The sequence below is a fragment of the Schistocerca piceifrons genome, chromosome 3, assembly GCF_021461385.2.
Source record: "Schistocerca piceifrons isolate TAMUIC-IGC-003096 chromosome 3, iqSchPice1.1, whole genome shotgun sequence".
In the NCBI taxonomy this organism is placed as follows: domain Eukaryota; kingdom Metazoa; phylum Arthropoda; class Insecta; order Orthoptera; family Acrididae; genus Schistocerca; species Schistocerca piceifrons.
In genome coordinates this window covers 721,350,073-721,377,148 of record NC_060140.1, presented here as the reverse complement: position 1 = coordinate 721,377,148, position 27,076 = coordinate 721,350,073, and the positions used below count along the sequence as shown (strand labels likewise).

General features: G+C 44.3%; 1 protein-coding gene across 1 annotated transcript in view; it reads left to right on the top strand.

Moving 5' to 3' along the window:
• Positions 1–27,076, top strand: part of LOC124788993 — a 129,706-nt gene that overhangs the window by 63,249 nt on the left and 39,381 nt on the right. Inside the window, exon 2 of the mRNA XM_047256280.1 lies at positions 11,787–11,944. Within this exon, the coding sequence (XP_047112236.1) occupies positions 11,787–11,944 (158 nt within the window). The remainder of the gene's footprint in view (positions 1–11,786; positions 11,945–27,076) is intronic.

The window sequence follows — 27,076 nt, the reverse complement described above, 5'->3', positions numbered from 1 at the left end:
ATGAAATGCGTTTTCCGATCGTTTATGATTAATGTCCTTTTAAGGGCTAAAGAGGACGGTCTTTGATTGCGTAAGGCAGGTGCCTACCTTATCCCATGCATTTGTGGCATGTCATACATCGGTCAGACCATCAAAACTCAAGATGACTGGTGTTCAGAACAAACCTTCTGGCACTCTTATAACAGCTGGGTAAATCTGCTATTACAAAACATTGCCTTGGTACCAATCATCTGATGGAATATACCAACACAGTGATTCTGCTAGGCACTTTCATTTATTGGGATAACGCTATTAATAGAGATGAAGGTTTTTGATTAAATTCAGCTTTGAACCCTGCTCTCTATCTGGTTCAGCAACACGTACCACCAGTTGTTGATTAATATTGCGTTATCGAAGACGCCTGACATTGTTTACATTTATTGGTGTGGTATTGCCGGTGGTTTATTGTCCGTTTTGTCTTACTGCAAACGTCGCCTTTGGGTTTCCTGGCTAGTGTAGCCCCACTTAACGAGGGTTCAAATAGCTCTGAGCACTAGAGGACTTAACTGTTGAGGTCATCAGTTAGAACTACTTAAACCTAACTAACACACACATCCATGCCCGAGGCAGGATTCGAACCTGCAACCGTAGCGGTCGCGCGGCTCCAGACTGTAGCGCCTAGAACCGCTCGGCCACTCCGGCCGGCACTTAACGAGGGATTAAATTGCCACCGACAGCGATCTTTCGTTTCATTTGTGCCTCCAAAATGACGGACTGTTAACGAGACGAGAAACTTACGTTACCCTGTCGTATTCCAGTTATCTTTACCCTCATTATTTATTCGATCACCTTCATTCTGTTTCAACGATTTCTTCATATTGTCCCATTTCTTTTTCTGTTAGAGTGCGGCAGAAAAAAATTTAAAAAGAAGAAAGGTTAATCGCATTCATATGTACCAAGCAAACATGCAGAAGCCCAGCACAAAGTCTCAAGTGACGGGAAATAAGTACATAAGCAAGGTAAAAGAACGGACCCACAAAATTGCAGATCTATATTCCTAACTTCGGTTTGCTGCAGAATCCTTGAACATATTCTCAGTTCGAATATATTAAACTTTCTTGAGACTGAAAAGCGTTTGTTCACGAATCAGTATGGTATTAGAAAGCACTCCTTGTGCGACACTCAGCTTGCCCTTTTCTCACACGATATACTGCGAACTATGGATGAAAGGCAACAGTCAGATTCCATGTTTCTAGATTCCGGAAAGCATGTGACACGGTGCCCCATAACAGGCTATTAACGAAAGGACGAGCATATGGAATAAGTTCACATATACGTGAGTGGGTCGTAGTAATAGGACCCAGTATGCTGTCCTAGACAGCAAGTGTTCATCAGAGACAAGGGTATCCTCAGGAGTGTATAAGAGAAGTGTGACAGGACCGCTGTTGTTTTCTATACACATAAATGATTTGGCTGATAGGATGTGCAGCAATCTGCGGTTTTTTGCTGAGGATGCTGCGGCGTTCGGTAAGGTGTAGAAGTTGAGTGACTGTAGAAAGATACGACTTAAGCAATATCTCTAGTAGCTATGACGAATGGCATCTAGCTCTAAATGTAAAAACATATAAGGTAATGCGGAGATTAGGAAAAATAAACCTGTAATGTTCAGATAGACTAGTGTCCTGCTTGACACAGTCAAGTCGTTTAAATATCTGGGCGTAGCGCTGCAAAGCGATATGAAATGGAACGAGCATGTGAGAACAGTGGTAGCGAAGGCAAATGGTCGACTTTGGTTTATTGAGAGAATTTTAGGAAAGAGTGGTTCACCTGTAAAGGCGACCGCATATACACTCCTGGAAATTGAAATAAGAACACCGTGAATTCATTGTCCCAGGAAGGGGAAACTTTATTGACACATTCCTGGGGTCAGATACATCACATGATCACACTGACAGAACCACAGGCACATAGACACAGGCAACAGAGCATGCACAATGTCGGCACTAGTACAGTGTATATCCACCTTTCGCAGCAATGCAGGCTGCTATTCTCCCATGGAGACGATCGTAGAGATGCTGGATGTAGTCCTGTGGAACGGCTTGCCATGCCATTTCCACCTGGCGCCTCAGTTGGACGAGCGTTCGTGCTGGACGTGCAGACCGCGTGAGACGACGCTTCATCCAGTCCCAAACATGCTCAATGGGGGACAGATCCGGAGATCTTGCTGGCCAGGGTAGTTGACTTACACCTTCTAGAGCACGTTGGGTGGCACGGGATACATGCGGACGTGCATTGTCCTGTTGGAACAGCAAGTTCCCTTGCCGGTCTAGGAATGGTAGAACGATGGGTTCGATGACGGTTTGGATGTACCGTGCACTATTCAGTGTCCCCTCGACGATCACCAGTGGTGTACGGCCAGTGTAGGAGATCGCTCCCCACACCATGATGCCGGGTGTTGGCCCTGTGTGCCTCGGTCGTATGCAGTCCTGATTGTGGCGCTCACCTGCACGGCGCCAAACACGCATACGACCATCATTGGCACCAAGGCAGAAGCGACTCTCATCGCTGAAGACGACACGTCTCCATTCGTCCCTCCATTCACGCCTGTCGCGACACCACTGGAGGCGGGCTGCACGATGTTGGGGCATGAGCGGAAGACGGCCTAACGGTGTGCGGGACCGTAGCCCAGCTTCATGGAGACGGTTGCGAATGGTCCTCGCCGATACCCCAGGAGCAACAGTGTCCCTAATTTGCTGGGAAGTGGCGGTGCGGTCCCCTACGGCACTGCGTAGGATCCTACGGTCTTGGCGTGCATCCGTGCGTCGCTTTGGTCCGGTCCCAGGTTGACGGGCACGTGCACCTTCCGCCGACCACTGGCGACAACATCGATGTGCTGTGGAGACCTCACGCCCCACGTGTTGAGCAATTCGGCGGTACGTCCACCCGGCCTCCCGCATGCCCACTATATGCCCTCGCTCAAAGTCCGTCAACTGCACATACGGTTCACGTCCACGCTGTCGCGGCATGCTACCAGTGTTAAAGACTGCGATGGAGCTCCGTATGCCACGGCAAACTGGCTGACACTGACGGCGGCGGTGCACAAATGCTGCGCAGCTAGCGCCATTCGACGGCCAACACCGCGGTTCCTGGTGTGTCCGCTGTGCCGTGCGTGTGATCATTGCTTGTACAGCCCTCTCGCAGTGTCCGGAGCAAGTATGGTGGGTCTGACACACCGCTGTCAATGTGTTCTTTTTTCCATTTCCAGGAGTGTAGGACGCTGATGCGACCTGTTCTTGAGTACTGCTGGAATGTTTGGGATCCGTACCAGGTCGGATTAAAAGAAGACATCGAAGCAGTTCAGAGGCGGGCTGCTAGATTTGTTCGAACAACACTCAAGTGTTACACAGAGGCTTCAGGGACTCAAATGGGAATCCCTGGAGTGAAGGCAGCGTTCTTTTCGAGAAACACTATTGACAAAATTTAGAGAACCGTCATTTGAAGCGGAATGCAGGATGATTGTACTGCCGCCAACATACATTACGTGTAAGGACGACAAAAATAAGATACGAGAAATTAGGGCTCATACAGAGGCATATAGACAGTCGTTTTTCCCTCGTTCTATTTGCAAGTGGAACAGGAAAGGAAGTGGCTAGTAGTGGTACAGGGTACCCAATTCGAAGCACCGTGCGGTGGCTTGCGGAGTATCTATGTAGATGTAGATGAAACTGAAGGAGATGAAACGCCACTGATAGCGCTCTGGAGCACAGGGGCCTCAGCAAAGGGCGGTCCGCCCTTCCGCGCGTTACTTGTTATTCACGTGATAGCACTTCTCTCCAGAAGTTTCCGACCCTCTGCATCCCATCCCCCCCTCCCCCTCTCCCCCCCCCCCCCCCTGTGCACGTGTCACCATCTGTTTATTAACATCGCACCTTCCAAGTCCCCATAATGCTGTCCCCACGTAGAAGCGGTTTCTCCCAGTCAAGCACCTCAAACATGGTCGCCAGCACAGTTGGCGCACGCTCAGAAACGCATTAGTATATCCATACAGAACATGATCCTCAGTGTGATTTGCAACCGCAGCTCTTTCCTGCAGCAATTTTCAACTATGTCTGGTGGTCAAATCGCATAGTTTGTTTACGAGAATGGATAAGCGTAAAATGTCTATTTAGCTCTGTTACCGGTCGTCGAAGAAATTCTGAACACGTCGGTAGACGGAACAGCGAATTTCTGGTAGAGGGACACAGACGTGTTGCACCCCGTTCATTTCTGTTCACCTTCCCTAAGAATGATGTTACTAGTATGTTACAGTCACTACGTACTGCAACGCCATAAGAACCGCCACCCAGAATAAATTGTGAGCTCTGCATGGATATTACAAAAATAGGAAATTGAATTCGACATCATGCCTTTCCGTCGTTTGAACGACAACGTCAAGCAGTATCATGAATTCTGAAAGACATAGAAAGCGTTGGGAAGGCATGGTTTCCAACACATTACTACCGACCAGAACACAGGCATACTGATCAGCTTAAGGCCAATTCACTCTGGTCGTCACGCCACCGTCACGTCACGCCACCATCACACTGTCGTAACGTCACGGCACGTCAAGTCAATTCGGGTCACGTGGTATCTACTCGCATGGCTGTCCTCAACCCTTTTTTTTCCCGCGGGGACTGTGATCTTCGCAAGAGGATTTTCAACAGTTTTTACGCGTGAAGTTCACATACACAACGCGGTTGCTTATATACGTGGACGCTGGAGTCGACATTTGTATGAAAATGGCATTTATTTGTACTCAAATGCTTTGCAGCTTGCAGGGATAGTTTGTTTACTAGAGAAGGAAGACAGAAGTACAAAACAACGCAAAAAAAGAGTGTGGGTCCGGAAAAGGCCATTACGTGGTATAGAAGGGGAATTTCATACACTGTACAAGGAGATCGAAGAAGAGGAATCTGCATTTTATACTTATTTTAGAAAGTCGAAGCACCATTGTTTTCGTTTTTTACGTCAAACTGTAGCCAGATTTAGTGAAAGGAAGACGCCAGAGCTATGTTGGCTAACATCATTTTCATTCCAGTCCTTTCTGATATGTATCGATGATAAGGAATATCACAAAACTTGTTCTCGTTCTTTTTCTTTACTGGCTTCAGAATGATTCCCTTCCATGCTCCCCTAGTATTTGTTTATTCAGTTTCTCAATTATAAACCCTGGGTATCCATTACACGTGGTTATATATTTTATCTAACTTCCTGGAAGATTAAAACTGTGTGCCGGAGCGATACTCGATCTCGGGACGTTTGCCTCTCGCGGGTCGGTAGAGCACTTGGCTGCAAGAGGCAAACGTCCCGAGTTCGAATCTCGGTCCTGGCACACTGTTTTAATCTGCCAGGAAGTTTCGTATCAGCGCACACTCAGCTGCAGAGTGGAAATTTCTTTCTGGACATATTTTATCTGTTCAGGAAGGACCGGTGGGTAGCAGTTTTATATTTAAAAGGGTGGTTCGATGCTACATTCAGTTCATGTTTTTTGAGTGTGTTTAGGTGTTCAACGGCAAGGTTATCAGCGCCACTTAAATTCAGAACTAAATCAGTAATAGAATCTTTTCTGCAGATGTCAAACTCCACCTTGCCGCCATTTAAGGTGATCCTAAAGTCGACATATGGTAAGGCTCCGTCAATCTGTGAATTAAGCAATTGTTGAGCGGTTTCTTCATTTTACAAAATGGACTCACTCAGTTGCAGCTGCCCCATAAGAAGAATTCTAAATGTAAATGGTTCTGTAGGTTCAAGTTACAATTCCGTTAAGATACAAGCTCTAAATCTAAACGCCGTACGTTCGTTTTTGAGGTGTACCCGTCATCTTAATGTAGAAGGTAAAGCTGGCACCAACCTAATATTGGTTTAAACACCTCCGTGCTTCAGTAGGCATGGTTCTATTCGAGGTCGTATGCTTGTGCCTTCCTCCGATTTTCGAACTGGCATACCGAGCCAGAGGTGAAAGAAGCAACTAGGGATCAAACCGCAGACTTTTGGATTGGTAGTCTGTCAGTTAATCACTGATCCACCAAGACTCATATCGTCCTGAGGGTGCTCATAAAGTAGATAGTTCTGCCATCTACTTTTTGTATGTAAGCAAAGATTACACAACGGTCTTTTTATTCAAAAATCACATTTGAATGATTGTTGTTTGTGAGATCTGGCTATGCCTCATTCAAGAAGGGCATATGTCAACCAGCACTTAAAGGAATTCTGCAGTAGCAGGATCGTGGTCTCAGACTGTGAGTTATGCTCGCATTGGTCGGGGTCAATGACTGCCATGAGAATATGGAATCAGTGGGTTCCACACAAGACCTCAATGGGGCCATGCATCTAGCGCTCGAGAGCACATATCTATGTTCCGTCAGCCGTGCAGGATCATCTAGCCATTACACGCACTTTGAGTCAGCAAACGGGCTGGTTGACGGAAAGGTAAACACAAAGTGCGGCTGTCCTTGACGTGGCAACAGAGAGAGGTGCCCCGAAAGTTGGGCGCCCAACAACACTGGACACAGGAGTGGCACCGTGTTCTGCAGACTCCAGGCGGGAGTATCCGTCTGTAGAGGCTCCAAGGAGAATGAACATTGCCAGGCGGCATTCCTCATCATCGTACTGGCTCCTTACATGGCATGATTGTATTGTAGTAATTAGGTACACAGACCCTCACTTCTGGTTCGTAAAGCCAGTCTTTTGGACAACAGGCAATACATTTCTGATATGTAAACGCTGGTGCCCGTGACCTACCTTCGTGGCCTCCGTGAAATGCTAACACGAAATCTCATGCTGCCCGTTCTGTTCTGACCTGCCTCGATGCAGAAGGTCTTCGGCTGTTGCCTTGACCGGCTCATTCTCCAGACCTCTCGCCCACTGAAGACGTCTGTTCATGTAAATAACGCCTCAGGCTGTGCTGCCGAGTTGTTTCCATTTCATGCAGAATATTTCGACGGCAGGCGCAGCCGTCTCTCCATGCGCTGCGAGCTCTGCTATACTTGTACTCGCTGCCTGGACTCCAACCAGACTATGAACTATTCTTGGTCTCACGCCGCTATTTATATCCGATTTCGATTCCCGACACAACTGCGCCTTTTGATGCTCTTTTGTTTTTCAGATGTCGCACTGGTAATCAGTCAACTGCATATTCTCTCAGCGTTTTCTAGTTCTGGTGGACGTGATAAACGAAAAGATTTTAATAAATTGAGTGCCGGACTACAAGTGTTGTTTAACCTGATACTTCCCTCCCTGATAATAGGTTTGGTTCAAATGGCTCTGAGCACTTTGGGACTTAACTGCTGAAGTCATCAGTCCCCTAGAACTTAGAACTACTTAAACCTAACTAACCTAAGGATATCACACACATCCATGCCCGAGGATAATAGGTTTCCTGACATCTTTATTACCATGGGTTTCTTACTTACGCTGTCCCACAAACTTGGCGTTTGCACCACGATACTGGTCTCATCGTATTTCACTTCCTTTCATAAGGCAGTGCTTGGTTGTTTTGATCAGGCGTGTAGCTGATGTTTCTTGCATCCCTCCTCAAGTGCTCTAATGGTCTGCCCCAGGTAAGAATGCCGCATTCGCATGGAATGCGATACACACTCAGATTTCGGAGACTTAAATCGTCTTTAATATTATAAAGTATACTTTATATTTTAGTTAAAGGGAGCGAAATACACTGGATGCCATGTTCTCGTAGGAGTCTACCGATCATTGCGCATATTGGGCCAGCATAAAGTAGATAAATTTTTGGCTCCTCTTCATCGGTCTTAGTCTCAACCTCTTTCTCGGGCATTCTTAATTTTGTCTGCATCGCCTGTTCAATTTGTTGAGCTGGGTATCCATCACTTCGTAACAGTAATTCGCAGGTGTGCCGACATTCTTCGGCGAGGCTCTCCTTGTCAGAAGATGTAAAGAGTTCTATGGATAAGAGTCTTTAGCAATGAATTTCTTTCTGGCGGTTGGTGGTGCTGCGAGATGTGGCGATAGAGGTCAGCGTGCGTAGTTTTTCTATATACGCTGTGACCCTGGGATCCGTCCGTTCCTACCAAAGACCTCGAGGAAAAGTAACTAACCCTGTTTTTCATATTTCAACATGAATTTTATATTGCGGTAGCTAAAGACATCGTGAGAGATCATATCTGATCATTATTTGTCGAGAGAGTTGCACGGCAAACCATCACTATTGAAGAAATCTGGCGTGGAGTAGCATGCAATGACGTATTTTTCATCCAAACTCTGTTCGACTCATTGTCCAGACAGATTAAAATCATTATTGTTACCAGACGTGACAGGACTGTGTACTAAATTTTACACCTTGTAGCCTTAGGAGGGATCTAAAACTGGTCATAAATGTTGAAATTTTTTGCCACCACATAGCTCCGTAGCATGTTAGAAACATTGTGTCTAATTTTCAGAATTTATTTCATGCTGCAAATGACACAAAAGAAATGTAGTTTCAATCAATGTGCAGTGTCACGATACTCTTCTACGCGACCCTGTCCTTGTTTGCGGTATTTAATTATTTTCTGCCATCAGAGAAGACAGCTGTATAGTATAGAAGCCTGTGAACCCGTTTACCGTGCGATTAATTACGATTTGTTAAAGAAACGCACACATGATGGAGAGCAAAACCTGAACGAAAACTTTAATAACCTCATTTAGAAGAGACGCGCAAAGACAATATTTTGCTCATCTGCTGTTGTTAAAATTTGCTCTTATGATGCTTGTCTCGTGTTCAGTGTTGGTAACACTGGAAGAGTCTCTTATGAGACTAGGATTTGATGCATGCCGCTTCACTGAAAACCTACTGAAGAAGACTGATGATGTGCGTATTACTAGTTCTGAAATGCCAGTAAAGGATATTGCCAAAAAGGCACGTCAGAATTGTCAGACTAGCAGAGAAAACCTACACGAATAAAGAGCTATATGGAGACCAGAAAGACCATATGTGTGGTTATGGCCAACATTAAGGTACTTATTTCTGTCATAAACGCCAGTAAAATATTTTTTCTGCATTTGCCGCAACTTTAAATTTTGAGTGAATAAGGAACACTTTCTGCTTAACAACCATTGCAGACAAAAAGGCCAAATTTGCTACAAACTTTGTATAAACTATAACACAACTTACTGTGGTACAGAATTTTGAAAGTGCGTTACTGTCAAATTTATTTAAACTCTTGTGAAATAAAAAATGCTACGCATCACGAATATAAATTTAAAAAATTGTTCGAGAGTTCTAACACTGATACTAAGAAACTGGTCCACACATTTGTTTATCTAATTACTAAGAATAGCTTACCACGTTTTGAAAGCGAAAATGTTTCTCATATGATAGTATGTGTTCTAAAAGTATCCAGCAACGTCGTGACCAAATTATTTGACAAAACATTGAAAAAATAATCCATATTATAGCCAATAACATAGTGACAACATCTACAGAATTTGATTCAGTTTTCTCTCAAACAGGAAAAGCTACATTAGGTTATATATACAGGGTGGTCCACTGATCCTGACCGGGCCAAATATCTCACGAAATAAGCGTCAAACGAAAAAACTACAAAGAACGAAACTTGTCTAGCTTGAAGAGGGAAATCAGATGTCACTATGATTGGCCCGCTAGATGGCGCTGCCATAGGTCAAACGGATGTCAACTGCGATTTTTTAAATATGAACCCCATTTTTTATTACATATTCGTGTAGTACGTAAAGAAATATGAATGTTTTAGTTGGACCATTTTTTCCCGCGTTGTGATAGATGGAGCTGTTATAGTGACAAACATATGTCTCACCACTTTGAGACACAGTTGGTAACAGGTAAGTTTTTTAAATTAAAATACAGAACGTAGGTACGTTTGAACATTTTATTTCTGTTGTTCCAATGTGATACATGTACCTTTGTGAACTTATCATTTCTGGGAACGTATGCTATTACAGCGTGATTACCTGTAAATACCACATTAATGCAATAAATGCTCAAAATGATGTGTGTTAACCTCATTGCATTTGGCAATATGTGTAACGACATTCCTCTCAACAGCGAGTAGTTCGCCTTCCGTAATGTTCGCACATGCATTGACAATGCGCTGACGCATGTTGTCAGGCGTTGTCGGTGGATCACGATAGCAAATATCCTTCAACTTTCCCCACAGAAAGAAACCCAGGGACGTCAGATCCGGTGAACGTGCGGGCCATGGTATGGTGCTTCGACGAAATATGATATTCAATAACGCTTCAACCGCACGCGAGCTATGTGCCGGACATCCATCACGTTGGAAGAACATCTCCATTCTGTCATGCAGTGAAACATCTTGTAGTAACATCGGTAGAACATTATGTAGGAAATCAGCATACATTGCACCATTTATATTGCCATCGATATAATGGGGGTCAATTATGGTTCAACTGGCTCTGAGCACTATGGGACTTAACATCTGTGGTCATCAGTCCACTAGAACTTAGAACTACTTAAACCTAACTAACCTAAGGACATCACACACATCCATGACCGAGACAGGATTCGAACCTGCGACCGTAGAGGTCACGCGTTTCCACACTGAAGCGCCTAGAACCACGCGGCCACACAGGCCGGCTGGGGGTCAATTATCCTTCCTCCCGTAATGCCGCACCATACATTAACCCGCCAAGGTCGCTGATGTCCCACTTGTCGCATCCATCGTGGATTTTCCGTTGCCCAATAGTGCATATTATGCCGGTTTACGTTACCGCTGTTGGTGAATGACGCGTCGTCGCTAAATAGAACGCGTGCAAAAAATCTGTCATCGTCCCGTAATTTCTCTTGTGCCCAGTGGCAGAACTGTACACAACGTTCAAAGTCGTCGCCATGCAATTCCTGGTGCGTAGAAATATGGTACGGGAGCAATCGATGTTGATGTAGCATTCTCAACACCGACGTTTTCGAGATTCCCGATTCTCGCTCAATTTGTCTGCTACTGATGTGCGGATTAGCCGCGACAGCAGCTAAAACACCTACTTGGGCATCATCATTCGTCGTGGTTGACGTTTCACATGTGGCTGAGCGCTTCCTGTTCCCTTAAATAACGCAGCTATCCGGCGAACGGTCCGGACACTTGGATGATGTCGTCCAGGATACCGAGCAGCATACACAGCACACGCCCGTTGGGCATTTTGATCACAATAGCCATACATCAACACGGTATCGACCTTTCCCGCAATTGGTAAGCAGTCCATTTTAACACGGGTAATGTGTCACGAAGCAAATACCGTCCTCATTGGCGGAATGTTCCGTGATACCACGCAGTTATACGTTTGTGACTATTACAGAGCCATCCTATCACAAAGCGAAAAAAGTGGTCCAAGTAAACGATTCATATTTCTTTACATACTAAACGAACATGTAATAAAAAATGGGGGTTCCTATTTAAAAAAAAACGCAGTTGATATCCGTTTGACCTATGGCAGCGCCATCTAGCGGGGGAACCACAGTGCCATCTGGTTTCCCCCTTCAAGCTAGACAAGTTTCGTTCTGTGTAGTTTTTTCGTTTGACGCTTATTTCGTGAGGAATTTGGCCCGGTCACTATCAATGGACCTCCCTGTATATACAGTCGTGTATTTTCTCATACGTCGCCCTTAACAAATCTCCTACAGATTTAATCTCGTCTCCTTCCTAGAATATTCTATATGAACAATAAATAAAATTTCGTAGTTTGTTATCCTCTCTGATGTCACAGTTTTGATGGCCGGCATTATAAGATCGGTAGTAACGCTGCTTGTCTGTGTGTGTGGTGTGCAGCAGAGGGCCGGTGGACGCAGCTGAGCCCGCGCGGGGACTGCCCGCCCTGCCTGCAGGAGCACACGGCAGTGGCGCACCGCGACTCGCTCTACGTCTTCGGCGGCGAGCTGGGCTTCTCAGGGGGCACCGAGACGCCACTCTGGGTCTACCACGTCAAGGTGAGTCTATAACCCACCCCCCCACCCCGCTGATTCCCTGGATTGCGAAATTACAAGTTAACAATGCCCGTGAATTGTGAATTTTGACCCGTGTCGGGATAAGGCATCCGAATCCGAAGTAAATAAGGAAACAGGAGACGTTATAACTTGATCGGTAAATGAAATAATGGAATTAATTTGGAAATATATTTTGCCAGTGGAAATTTTGCCGAAAGAAATGATTAAGTTGTAAAAGCAATTAAAAAATCGGTCGCCACCTCAACTGATGAGTGACAGTACTGTTAAGTACGTGAATAATTGTGTCAAAAATTATGTTTACCTGTTTGTAGCGCAGCAGGTGGAACAAGAACTTTTACGTAAGTGCTGTGTCAGGCTCAGTAGTCATATAAAACAATGTCATAACAATCTAACTACACTTAAACATTAATTTTTATAATTATTTTGTTCATAATTGGCAGCGAAGTGCAATGCTGATAACACAGATAATTACCCATCGATATTTTGAATAATGGACTGTCATTCTGTCTTTAAAATTAGGTACTTTGCACAGTTTAATCTACTGATAATGAAATATATTGCCAATAATTGATTAACTATGTTTTGAATGATAATAATTCATTAATTGGGCGATTGTAAGGTGGAATAAGCTTTATAGTTTCATGAATATCTTTGAACTAACTTCAGCTGAATATGAATTGAAATAAATCGTAATAATCAAGTTTATTACTTCAGTCTATTATTAAGTTACTACAGTTGGCGTAAGCTTATTAAATGCAATGATTAACTACGATAACCAATCGTTCAAAACAGTCTGAAATTTACTCTTCACCGTCTATGCAAATAATTTGATAATTAACATATTTTCTCTTGATAATGGCGTGACATACTCGGTTCAGTAAGGTAAGGATCGGAAGGAACCTACTTGGTGATATTGACGGGTGGAATGTAACTGCAACACTTCGATTATAAAGTGCTTGTTATTAATTGTTCAACTTCAGAGAAAAGCACAGTCACTGGCAAGCCTTCTACAATTTTATCTTACGAAAATTACGTAGATCTTACTTCCCTCGTTGTCGGTAGATCGACGGAAGTCCACGGCGGCGACATAATGTGGCAGCGAGCTTTTACTGTTGCGACTTGGGCCCACAGTGAGCTTCACATTTAAGCCCTCGTTTCTGCAGCACTATGCCCATTAATCCATAACTTGCCCGGCCATGCTTCCAGATATGCCGACCATTACTTTCCCGTCGTACTTAGATCCACACACTAGCCGTTAGATGTAACACAGCTAGGAATAGCAGCACTCGACTGTACGTCTTACTCCGAGCACGGCGTCTCCCCAACTGCCCGCTGGCGCGCTCCCGCGCCCAGCGGCACGACAAAACAATCTCTCTGACTTCAACGTTAACTAAATATACCCTGACTTGCCAGTGTTAAATATTACATAATTTAAACATAGTATTTATAATACATATTTACAGTAGACAATACATCGTATACAAACAGTTTCATGTGTTAAGTAAGCGAAAAAATTCATAGCAAGGACTGCGTTGTAGCGCCACAACTCTGCCGGACGCACGAAAGCCAGGCCTGCGTCGCTTACAAACTGCTTTCTAAAAGAGCACAAAACTTTCTTCGGTCGCCGTTGGCGTAGCTTCTCTAGTACTAGGAACCTATTCCTACAAAATCTCGTTTTTCAACCTCACCTTTGTTCAATGCGACTGCCTGTATGCCCGCGTGGTACCACTCTACTCGTCGACGTCGGGGCGTCAGTAACGTACCCATCATCCGCTTACTGCTTCCTGTGGATGCATCCGTCATTGGGCCAAACGAGTGGAAGTCGCAAGGTACGAGATCTGGGCTGTAGGGCCGATGAGGAAGAACAGTCCAGTGAAGTTTAGTGGGCCCCACGCGGGTGCGCAGACTTGTGTGAGTTCTTGCATTTTCATGGAGAATGTGAAGTTTGTTTGCATTCTTGCGGAGACGACCACATTGCAGAAGTCGCACATGTGTGCGACCGGCCGGCACGTAGGAACTCGGAAAGGTTTTCGCGACCTCGTTGCAATGATGAGAGACGCCTTTGAGCCGTTTGCGGCTCGCGTTCATAGCTTGGCATCTTGTAACAGCGATAGTGCCGTCTCGTTTTCTTAGTGTGTTCACTGGCGCCACTACGTTTGCTCGCCTTGTCTGCCTGTTAGTGGCAGCAGCAGCGCTTATCGATAGCGCGCGCTGTGGATTGGCCTCTAGTATTTCCGGGTCGCCATGCGTCGAGCGAGTTGAGTTGGGACGGAGCAGTAGTGAGGTCTGGACAGCCAGTTCTCTCCCGACCGCTGGCGACACACATGCACTGTCCGACGGAAGGATGTGGTCGCGAGAGTGCATGACCATGTCAAGTACCGGATTCAGCGAGTAGCTGAATGGACCGTGATATTCGAATAGTGTGTATGTGTCCGCTCTTTGATGTGTCCTCATGGCAATAAGTTGTCAGTCGACGATTTATACTGGGATCTTTCCCGTGCCTGACTTGAGTGGGGACGACCGTTGGTTGGTCGTTCGGTCGGTAGTCGCAGCGGACGACGTGCATTTTGTGCCGACTTAAAATTCTTCCGTGTTGTTTCACAGTAGCTGGTTTTAGTATGGTGAGTTGTTGGTGGAATTGTTTTCCCGCATCCGTGTGTGTGTCTTGTGCTTTTGAATGAGCACTTCTTTTAATGCTGTCTGCGTACTGGATTTGGCGAGGAGTGGCGAACGGACATCAGGTCGGCTTCGGACGGAGCAGCGAGGAGGTCCGCAGCATGAGGGCAGGATGGGACCGCTGGCCGCGTGCAGGCACTGTCGTGAATTGGTTAGTCAGTCGGTTGGCGCTGAAGCTACCCCTAGTGTGAGTTGCCATCCTGTTACGTGACTACAACTCTTGGCTGCCTGTCTCACCGCTTACATAGCTGTAGACACCTTCCTCTGGTCGATCCAAGGAGCACTGTCTGTGGATAACTCTGTCTTATTTGGACAAGTTGCCATAATTGTTTAAAATTTACTCTAATATTTTAACATGTTGTTGCCTTCCCACTTGTAATTCCGACCTTCAGCCGTTAATTTACCTGCTTCGTGAATTTATGTTCAAATGGTTCAAATGGCTCTGAGCACTATGGGACTTAACATCTATGGTCATCAGTCTCCTAGAACTTAGAACTACTTAAACCTAACTAACCTAAGGACATCACACAACACCCAGCCATCACGAGGCAGAGAAAATCCCTGACCTCGCCGGGAATCGAACCCGGGAACCCGGGCGTGGGAAGCGAGAACGCTACCGCACGACCACGAGATGAGGGCGTGAATTTATGTCTCGCCTGTTTTTGGAATGGGGGACTGATGACCTTCGCTGTTTAGTCCCCCTTAAACATCCCAACAACCACCACCACCGTTAATTGTTTGTAACATTTTTTGTGAGCTTCAGCCGACAGATAATTTTCAATCCTGTTTTAGTGAGGCCTTCAGCCGTCACTATAGCTTGTTACGAGTTATTAAGACTATTAGAAAGGGTTTTAGTATTTTTAAAGTGTAATTGTCCACCTTATTCGTAATTCAGGCCTTCAGTCGTTGTGTATTTTTGAAACTGCTTCTGGCCTTCAGCCGACGAATAATTTTGAACCTTCTTAATCAGGCCTTCAGCCGTTGATTGTGTGTAACATTGCTTTTGGCCTTCAGCCGACAATAACTTGCATTTCTGCTAATAAGGCTTTCAGCCGCCAGTGTAGCAAAATCTTTTAAAAATGATTGTTGAGAGTTTTTTTTTTAATTAAGTGTATATGTTTTCTGTGCAACCAACGGTAACTGATTAGGCCCTGTCCACATCTTTCCTGCTTTCCCTAAGTTCCACGTCTCAGCCTCTCAACAGTTCATCATGCTTCACTTCACTGTCTGGTCTCTGTAACCATTCTCCAAGCGCCTACGAACACAAGCGATCCTCTGATTTTATGCCAAAAGTAAGTTAATGAGAGCTCTTTGCTTGGAACGAGGCTCCGTTACAGACGCCATTTTGAAGGCTACGTTTAGGATCTCTACCTATCGAAAGCGGAAGACCTCAACTTCTGCAGAAAGACGTCTTATATCTACACAAAAAAGTGAATTTTTGATCGTTACACTTCCAACCAAATCAATGAATGTGACATGTAGGAAACTTTTTTGGAACACAGTACTTACATTATTTAACCCTAGATTACTAAACCCTCATAAAATTACGATTATAGTTAGTACATCTCCGCGGATCCCGCCATTCTGGGCACATGAGTGACACATGCTCTTGATTACCTTTGTGGCAAACATTGTTGTTAACAATGGCTGTACTATTTATTGCCTGTCCCCAGCAGTTTGCTGACACTGATTCTCTTTTAAATATTATGAATGTTTAGAAATAGTGTCTCTGTTTTCCAATAGTAGGCATATTTGCTTTATTGTTTAAAATTTATCTTAGTGTGGCATCTTGGGTGAAATATCAAGAGTCAAGGTTAGAAGAGTAGTACTTTATATCACAAGGCCCCTAAATGCTAAGCTCGCCTTTTGCTACTGAATTTAGCACAATATGGATGGAGCTGAGTTTGATTTTGACACTAATATGTTGGGTGACTTGCTTGGGGAATGTCTCCTGAGTAGCAGCAACAGAACCTACAACTACCTCATTCTGTCTAAGCAAATGAAGAATATACTCCTTTTTCGAGTAGAATACGGTACTCTCCGAGTCATAATAATTATACTGTAATAACTTGTTCTAGTACATAATATAAATTATGACTTCTTTTCCAATAATGTTCTGAGCAGTAAAATTGTTATTGCGACGGGCGTTTGAAAAGTCCGTGCAAAGTACGAGAGATGGCACCACCGGCGCGTATCGAGGTCATGTTTAATTAGTAACATCTTTGGAAAGAACGAACACCAAGTTTCAGCGATTGGTCTATTTCTTTGTGTTTGGAATTCCTGTGAATCAAGGAAGTCGAGTGATTGCCAAAAAATGGACGAAAAAGAACATTACTTTACGAAAAGCAAAACGCCTCACGAGACTAAAGAAATGGAAATGAGCGTTTGGCGTCATTGGCGGGGAGGCCCTTTGTGGGGCAGGTCCGGCCGCCTTGGTGCAGGTCATATTACGTCCGACACCACATTGGGCAACCTGCGCGCCGGATGGGGATGAAATTATGAGGAAGACAGCACAACACCCAGTCCCTGAGCGGAGAAAATCCCCGACCCAGCCGGCAATCGAACCCGGGCCCTTAGGACGGCAATCCGACATGCTGACCACTCACCTACAGGGGCGGACAGAGACTAAAGAGAAGATTGATAAACAATACTTTGACTCTGCACCTTCGATTAGAACAGTTTATAAGTGGTTTCAAAATTTTCGGAGTGGTCATATAGGCACAAGTGATGCTGAACGTTCTGGACGCCCTGTGGAGCTTACGACTCCAGAAATCATTGATAAAATCCATGATATGGTGGTGGATGACAGAAGAGTTAAGGTGCGTGAGATTGCTAGTGCTGTGGGCATCTCGAATGAATGGGTACATAATATTTTGCGTAAACATTTGGACATGAGAAAGCTATCCGCAAGATGGGATACGAGATTGCTCACGCTTGACCAAAAACGGAATCGTGTGAAGCGTTGCAAGGATGGTTTACAGCTGTTCAGGAAGAAGCTGCAGAACTTTAAGCGTCGTTTCGTCACTGTGGATGAAACATGGATACATTACTATATTCCTGAGACCTAACAAAAATCTAAACAATGGGTTACCAAGGGAGAATCTGCACCAAATAAGGCGAAGACCATTCCTTCCGCCTGAAAGGTTATGGAGACTGTCTTTTGGGATTCGCAAGGGATAATCCTCATCGACTATCTGGAATAGGGTAAAACTATTACAGGTGGATATTATTCATCGTTACTGAACTGTTTGAAAACCGAGTTGCAAGAAAAACGTCGGCGACTGGACCGCAAGAAAGTCATTTTCCATCACGACAATGCACCAGCGCACACCTCAGCAGCTGTGGTCGCAAAATTAATGGAAATAGGATTCCAACTCTTTTCACATCCCCCCTGTTCTCCAGACTTGGCTCCCTCGGACTACTATTTGTTCCCCAATTTGAAGAAACGGCTGGCGGGACAAAGATTTTATTCAAACGAGGAGGTGATTGCAGCAACTAATAGCTATTTCGCAGGCTTGGACAATTCCTATTATTGAGAAGGCATCAATAAATTAGAACAGCGTTGGACGAAGTTTATAAGTCTAAAAGGAGACTATGTCGAAAAATTAGAAGGTTTACCCTAAACACGTAAGCAGTTTTTATTTTTGCACGGACTTTTCAAATGCCCCTCGTATAGGGCATAGAACAAAACATTTTGTACTGGAGATCTAATAACTGTAAGTATCTAGTGCATATCCTACAAATTAAGACTTCCTTTGAATAGAATTTGGAGTAGTACAATTCACGATGGTTTGGTAGCAATGTAACAGTTTCCCCCTTTTAGTGCCCCATGGTTAACTTACTAAATAAGCCAGGGCCGACCACGGCGTGCCGAACTTTTACGCGTGCAGCGTGTGCGGACCAAGCCCCGTCCTGTCACTCGGCTTTACTCGGTCCTTGTCGGAAGTACTCGGAACAGCGCGACGTTCCGTTTAGCTTTGCAGTGCGGCATGTTTGGGTTGGCAAAACTCTTGAGTTCGGCAGAATCCAGTGAAAGACTCTGCAGGAGAGATGCTCAGTAGCTCGGTACCGGCTTTTGTTAAAGTTTCGAGAACATACCTTCACCGAAGAGTCAAGCAGTATATTGCTCCCTCCTACGTATATCTCGCGAAGAGACCATGAGGATAAAATCAGAGAGACTAGAGCCCACACAGAAGCATACCGACAATCCTTCTTTCCACGAACAATACGAGACTGGAATAGAAGGGAGAACCGATAGAGGTACTCAAGATAACCTCCGCCACACACCGTCAGGTGGCTTGCGGAGTATGGATGTAGATGTAGATGTAGAATCGTCGTATTATCGCTGTTAGTTCGTGGTGCGAAGGTCCAGTGGCTGTTTGCACAAAAAGAGGCAGTCTAGTGACCTATCGTTACAATCCTTTAAAATGAATGGGACTGACATAGGAGAGGGGTGAGATTTCTCAGTTCGCATAAGGGACGGGTACTGCATACTGTATTTGGTATGAAAAGACATTACAGTACCATGCAGAAAGAATTTGAGGATTTAGATGACAATGAAAGAGCCAAAAATTACACCGATCGACAATCGGGATTCATGTTCTGCACATCAAGAAGTACTTTGTGCTACATTTGCTCGTATGGAGCACGTGCAGAAATTGGTGGTACTAACAGCAAAATATCGGAAGTCGCGCGCATTATTCCATTGTCATTTCTAACAGTTTGTAGTGGAACGAAGAGTAGGGAGACTTCATGTATTACTGCAAAGTACATTGGTTACGTCCAGGAACATGCCTGAAACGATTTTTCGATCTAAAACTGGCTATTTTTGAGTTCATGAAGTAAAAAGGAGTGCAGGAACGAAAATTAGAACATCCGGAATGGATAACAGACTTCGCATTGTTAGTGGGCTTACCTGCACACTGCCCACAATAACACGTTGGAAGGTAACTTTTCTCTGATTTTACGGGGGTGCATTTAAAAGGAAAATCGTGTTGTGCAAAGGACACGTTCTGACAAAAACAGTTCAGTTCCCTAACCTCACTGGCGTTAAAGAAAACACAAGGTTTGAAGAAATCGTTGTGGCCTTGAAAGAATTACAAGTTGGTTGGTTGGTTGGTTGTTTGGGGAAGGAGACCAGACAGCGTGGTCATCGGTCTCATCGGATTAGGGAAGGATGGGGAAGGAAGTTGGCCGTGCCCCTTTAGAGGAACCATCCCAGCATTTGCCTGGAGTGATTTAGGGAAATCACGGAAAACCTAAATCAGGATGGCCGGACGCGGGATTGAACCGTCGTTCTCCCGAATGCGAGTCCAGTGTCTAACCACTGCGCCACCTCTCTCGGTGAATTACAAGTATAGTTTTATAAAGATTTTGAGGACATTGTAGTCTTGCATCTGTTTTCAAGCTGTTTTAGAGACCGTTTGCCATTTCAGTTGAACTATCCCCTGTGCACAAGCTGATATAACCGACTGACCTGCAAGGTAATTCCAGTTTTAATGACAAATATTTTTACATCAAAACTGTCCAGTACGTCTACATCGCTTTCCTCAGGTAGTCTCCATAATGAGGTTACAAAAGTGCTACAATATTGCGATCGACATATTTGTGTGAACGACCTTTTTTCTGTTATGAAACTCAATAAGTCTCGATTACGTGCAAACTGACTGCGAAACTCTGGGAAATTTTGTGTGTCTGTCCGTATGTCGACGGTTCATATCAAATAAAAATTATGTCTTCGGCACATCAAAAGTAATTAAATAGCACTGAAAATTTGTTTTATTGTGCGAGCGGTTCTAGGCGCTAGTCTGGAACCGCGCGACCGCTATGGTCGCAGGTTCGAATCCTGCCTCTGGCATGGGTGTGTGTGATGTTCTTAGGTTAGTTAGGTTTAAGTAGTTCTAAGTCCTAGGGGACTGATGACCTGAGAAGTTAAGTCCCATAGTGCTTAGAGCCATTTGAACCATTTTTTTTAAATTAAAAACAAACATAAATCTCACGGTTGGTTCTGTCGCTGGTAGGGGCGTTAGTGTCGTTCTGTCAAGCACACTGACAAGGGAATGGTCCAGTCCGACATACCGAAACATATCCTGAAAGTTTTCACACAGGAAGAATACACCGAAAGAAATGCGATGTCAAAATTTTAGTTTCTAAAGTGCACTGCAAATATTTTTTTATGTTACAGTTACTCAATTTTGTCGCACGAAGAACCGCTTTTAACAGCAATTTGAGCAGCCCTTCATGCCTAGCGCGCGATTTGGCGTATAAGCAGACGCAGAGAATATAGCGCGAAGTCCAAAGTGTAACCACGCAAATTTTAAACACTTAAACCGAATCAAAAACGTCTCAGGTCATTACTTTTTTGAATAACCTGCAGTCTATAAACTGTTGCAGATGTAATTATTACACAAGTGACTGGCAGAGGAGAGAAAATCAGGGTAGTGTATGATGTTACAGGCGACTTTAATTTTGTGCTATGAAATATTTTAAAACAATTCCTGTAGCACAGTTCTTATGATAATTTTTCAATACAGTATGTTTTACTAGTAATGAAACTTTCCTTGGTTATTCGCTGTAGTCATCACTTTTGTAAACCCTCCTGTCCAGTTTTGTAAAGGCCTCGTCGATACTATTGCGGAGTTCGAGCTGCTACTGTTGTTATGGTAGGTGAGTTCGTGAAAATAACAGCATAGGCGAACGAAGGTTCTACCAACACTCCAACAAATTAATAACAAAGTCACACAAATGAGTTAAAATATTTACTTATCTTTGTGACTAGTCGAATACTGAAGTCTGTAACACTGCTTGTAGTATAACACAAAAAAGGCCCTCAATGGCTAAGTGCAAATAATCGTAGGTAAACTTCACAGTACATAGCAAATGCAACAACTGTCTGTACATTTCTAAAAGTTCACTAAACGATATTCCATGTATAAGTCAGTCCTGGACGATGATCTATAACGGGGCGAGAGCTGCTCTACTATCTTCCGAGTAGGCTTCTCTCTGTTGTCGTCCGGTCATTGGCGGATTGTACTCGGCCGGCAGTTGGCCGAGGCGAAGTCGATATCTTCATCCTCAGCGCCGCCCGTGGCGCTGGTGTGTCTATAGCACTGGCACCAGCTTACATCTTTGCACCTGTGGTGCTTTTGCCCTGGCTGTGTCTTGTTCGGACCACACAGCAATCACAAAAATGTGAAGTGTAGTACTGGATTATTGAGAGGCTGAATCACAGAATTAGTTACGGGTGGAATTCTAATTATATTAACAGAATTTTGGTCGTCTTCTTAAACACGGATGTTCTGACCAGGCCAACAGCCCAACAAAAACAGTAAATTTTTCTGCAATTTGTTCAAATCAAATGGCTCTAAGCACTATGGGACTTAACAAGTGGTTCAAATGGCTCTGAGCACTATGGGACTTAACTGCTGTGGTCATCAGTCCCCTAGAACTTAGAACTACTTAAACCTAACTAACCTAAGTACATCACACACATCCATGCCCGAGGCAGGATTCGAACCTGCGACCGTAGCGGTCGCGCGGTTCCAGACTGTAGCGCCTAGAACCGCTCGGCCTCCTCGGCCGGCGGGACTTAACATCTGAGGTCATCAGTCCCCTAGACTTAGAACTACTTAAACCGAACTAACCTAAGGACAACACACACATCCATGCCCGGGGCAGGATTCGAACCTGCGACCGTAGCAGCAGCACATTTCTCGACTGAAGCGCCTAGAACCGCTCGGTCACAACGGCCGGCTCTGCAATTGGTAAGAAGACCTTTTTGTTGTAATATTGGACATTATTCTCTCCCATCTTTTTCTGATTTTGCTGCGTCGAATACTAGGTTTTTACAATTCGACAGTCAATTTTTAAATTTTTGGTCGTAAAGTTCATTGAAATTCCTGAAGACAGATATAAAGCTGCCGAAACAATAATCCACAGACATTATCACTGGCATTGTTGTACACGAATGTGTCATAGTATTCATCGACTGCACAAGCGCCACAGTCTTTTTTCGCTCGAAATGATAAAGTGCGGTTCTTACACGAAACTTGATTGATTGGCTTTATACACAGCATTTTAAGGGGTAACAAGAAGTTTTATCTTCACCTCAGCAATAAATTTCTCTGTAGTATTACCTATTAATGACAGCACGTCTACACGTTTTATTGAAGTAAATTTCGTAATTTTATCACTCCCTTTTCCGTATAATTTCGTGACTGTTTAAACAAGCCGAAGAAGACTGGAATTCAGTCATACGCAATTCAGATGGTCCAGTCTCGGAGATCTCCCTAGGTAACGGAGCACTGACTCTCACGGGAAGTTCTAAATCTTTGGAATAATTTTTCTCTCACACTTTTACGAGTTTCATTTTGATGCGAATTTCGTACTTCATGTAAGTGTTTCTTCCATTTATACAATTCAGTCCAGATGTTACGAAACGAAACCCGCTTTGTTTTCTTCCTCGTTCGTTTAATCAAAAAATTTACAGCCTTTTCTTTGTCACCGGAGGCTATTACTGAACTTCTTTTCTTTGCACTAGGAAGGTACTGTATTTAATTAGAACTACAATCATCATCTGAGCCACAGTTCACAGAATTGCCAGAGTCATTTCCTGTTTCTTCAATGTTTCCACATTTTCTAAAGAAATATCGACATCATTTGAATGAGTGTCCAAGAAATTAATTAGCAAACAACACATAATGAGGTCTTCAGCAGAAGTAGGTGATTTCGACTGCGTACCATGTTCTTCATGTTCTGACGAGGCCAAAAAATTGAAAACATTAACTGGATTCCACAGTACTGTGAAACTCTGGAACCTGCAGCAAGACAGATGCTATTGGCAAGCACATACGAAGAAAATACAAAGCCAGTTAATTCAGTTTTATCTCCTTTGTCAACTCTTAGCGATAACGCAGAAGCAGCTGCTAATTATTATAGATATTAAATGAGTTGCTAATTGAGCTAATAGTAACTGTGAACGACTTAGTCAACGAAGCTATCAAAGGAAAATGAAATTCGCTTTACAAATTACAATCGCGTTGTGCTGTTTTATCTGCTTACCGTTGTTGCGTCAGTCGCAGATGTGTCCCCTTAGTGTTGGGCATGTGCTGTCTGTTACAACTATGGTAGGGATGTACAACTCTCCAGCCGCCTGGCGAATTTGGCAATTTCTGGCTTTTTTTTATGCTTGCTGCGCGCCTTAGCAGCTAAACTTTTCACAGTGAATTTCTTTCGGTTCAATCACCCTGTGTGAAAAATTTCCAGGGTACGTTTCGATATGTCGGACTGGACCATTCCCTTGAATGTTGTGAATGTGGTAGAATGCAATAATTTGCACTGAGGTGACAAAAGTCATGGAATACCTCATAATATCGTGTCGGACCTCCTTCTGCCTGGTGCAGAGCAGCGTGGCGTGGCGTGGACTCAAGAACTCGTTGGAAGAAATATTGAGCCATAGCCGTCCGTAACTGCGAAAGTGTTGCCGGTGCAGGATTTTGCGCGCTAACTGACCTCTAGATTATGTCCCATAAATGTTTGATGGGGTTCATGTTGGGCGATCTGGGTGGCCGAATCATTCGCTCGAATTATCCAGAAGGTTCTTCAAGCCAACCGCGAACAACTGTGGCACGATGACGCGACGCATTTTCATCCACGAAAATTCCATCGTCATTTGGGAACTCCCAAGAAAATGATGAGCTGCAACAAATGAACGCATCAGTTTCACATAAAACAGTTTCTTTGTGCTTTGTTAAAACATATGTTTTTAACGTTTTTGAAGTTGCCTTTCGTTTTGGAAGTTTGGACTCTTGAATTCCTTTGTTGTAACATAGTTCACACCCGTTTATTGGCTGTTTTCATTCCTGTGAGACGCCTATGTGTTATCTCGCCTGCTCACACTATTCATCACATTTAGAAGCGACGGTATTCTTACCACATGAGTCATATTCTGTATCCAAAGAATAGTATGACAACTGCCAAGATTACAGATAGAGAACAAACATTTCAGTACCGAACGGACAGAATATATATAGAGGGTGAGTCAAATGAAAACAAATTTGCAATAACAAATCGAAATTTCGCCCCATTATCCTGTAAATTGGTAAGCGTGCTATAAACAGCGTGCAGAATGGCCTGTAGATGCCTGCATAGTGCAGATGCACGTATACCATCGCAGTATCAGTATGAAGATGGCCGCCCCACTTGCAACTTGCACCAGGGAAGAACAGCGTTCTGTTATTCGGTTTTTGCGTAGTGAAGATATGAAACCTATTGAAATCCATCGACGAATAAAGGTTCAGTACGGTGACTCATGTTTGTCATAGGAGCAAGTCTACGAATGGAGTAGGAAGTTCGCAAATTGTGTGACTTCAGTGGAAGATGCTCCTCGTCCAGGTCAGGCACAACGAGTTGTGACTCTACAGAACATTGCAGCAGTTGAAGCCATAGTGAAGGAAAACCGCCGACTGACACTGAATGACATTGCAGCATGTTTATGCAGGTTGCTGTCAGCAGGTGTCCTTTTGCAACATGACAATGCAAGGGCCCACACTGCCCGTACAACAGTTGCAACAATCACAGACCTGCATTTTGAGTGTCTTCCTCGTCCAGCATACCCACCAGACCTTGCCCCAAGTAATTTCCATATGTCTGGACCATTCAAAGACGCAATGGGAGGAAAGAAGTTCCGTTCTGATTAAGAGGTACGCCACGTGGTGCACGAGTGGTTGCGCGGACTACCAAAAGAATTTTTTTCTAAAGCAATTTATGCACTTTGTAAGCGCTGGAGGACTTGCATTGAGCATGGGGGAGATTATGTTGAAAAGTGTTATATAGCTTTGGACCACTTCTGCACTATAAATAATATTTTAAAAAATACTTAAAGTTTTCATTTGACTGACCCTCGTATATGGCACGAGAGAGTTTTGAACACGGCTCGCCCGATTGTTAGTCCAACACCATGACCACTTACCCATGACGCCGTTGCTGTTTTGGGCTGCCCTTTATTGCACTTCTTGTTCTTAGACTGTTCACTGTTTCTATTTTGCATTTTTTTTTACAGTTCAGTATACCTTCTTCCTGTTTTCATACTTGATCTATGTTAAGTTTGTGGCTGGCCAATCACTGGGCCATCTTACCACTAAAACTGAAGGGGGTACAATGGGGAGTTTCCCTCATTATCAAAGGCACTCGCGTCGGTCGTCTGTTGCCATAGCCCAATAACGCCAGATTTCGCCGCACTGTGCTAACGGATACGTTCGTTCATACGCATCCAGATCGCCGGAAGGATTTCCAGAGTCCATGTAAAAGACACAGCATCAGAACCATTCACCCCAGAGGCAGGCGTCCCACAAGGAGCCATATTATCTCCAGTACTGTACGCGCTGTACATACCTGACGTCCCGACCCCAAGAGACGCCAACGAAAAATTGGAGCTATATGCGGACAATACCGCCTACTGGTGAGCAGGCCTCCGGACAGACATCATACAACGAAAAGCCACAAGATACTTGACCAAACTCGAAGACTGGATGACAAAATGGAGGATAAGACCAAACCCCACAAAAACACAAACAGTGCTATTCCAGCACCGAAACCTGACTCGAAGACGACAACAAAAACATACCGACATCACCCTCAGACTCTGTAACCAACCCCTACAACTCACAGACTCCGCAAGATACCTCGGGGTATTCCTTGACAAACACCTAAACTGTAAGACTCGTCTTCAGCACCTACTAAACAAAACAAGAAAAGACAAAAAACCTCATGAGACAAGTCCATGGCCGACTTTATGGATGTTCCACCAGGGCAGCCACACACTTACAAAACATACATCAGGCCTATTTACGAATACGCCTCAGCGCAACTAGGCGGTATACCCAAGACCGTAGCGAAAAAACTATACGCATCAGAGCGACGACTATTGCGCAGCATCGCAAAACTAAAACCTCGCACCCCAAGCAACGAAGTATACGAGATCACAGACATGACACCGCTCCAGAGAAGACTCGTCAAACTCAGAGCAAGATTTTGTTGTTTTTGTTGTTTTCTTCAGTCCTGAAACTGGTTTTATACAGCTCTCCATGCTACTCTATCCTGTGCAAGCTTCTTCATCTCCCAGTACTCACTGCAACCTACGTCCTTCTGAATATGCTTAGTGTATTCATCTCTTGGTCTCCCTCTACGACTTTTTACCCTCCACGCTGCCCTCCAATGCTAATTTAGTGATCCCTTGATGCCTCAGAACATGTCCTACCAACCGGTCCCTTCTTCTTGTCAAGTTGTGCCACAAACTCCTCTTCTCCCCAATTCTATTCAATACCTCCTCATTAGTTATGTGGTCTACCCATCTAATCTTCAGCATTCTTCTGTAGCACCACATTTCGAAAGCTTCTATTCTCTTCTTGTCCAAACTATTTATCGTCCATGTTTCACTTC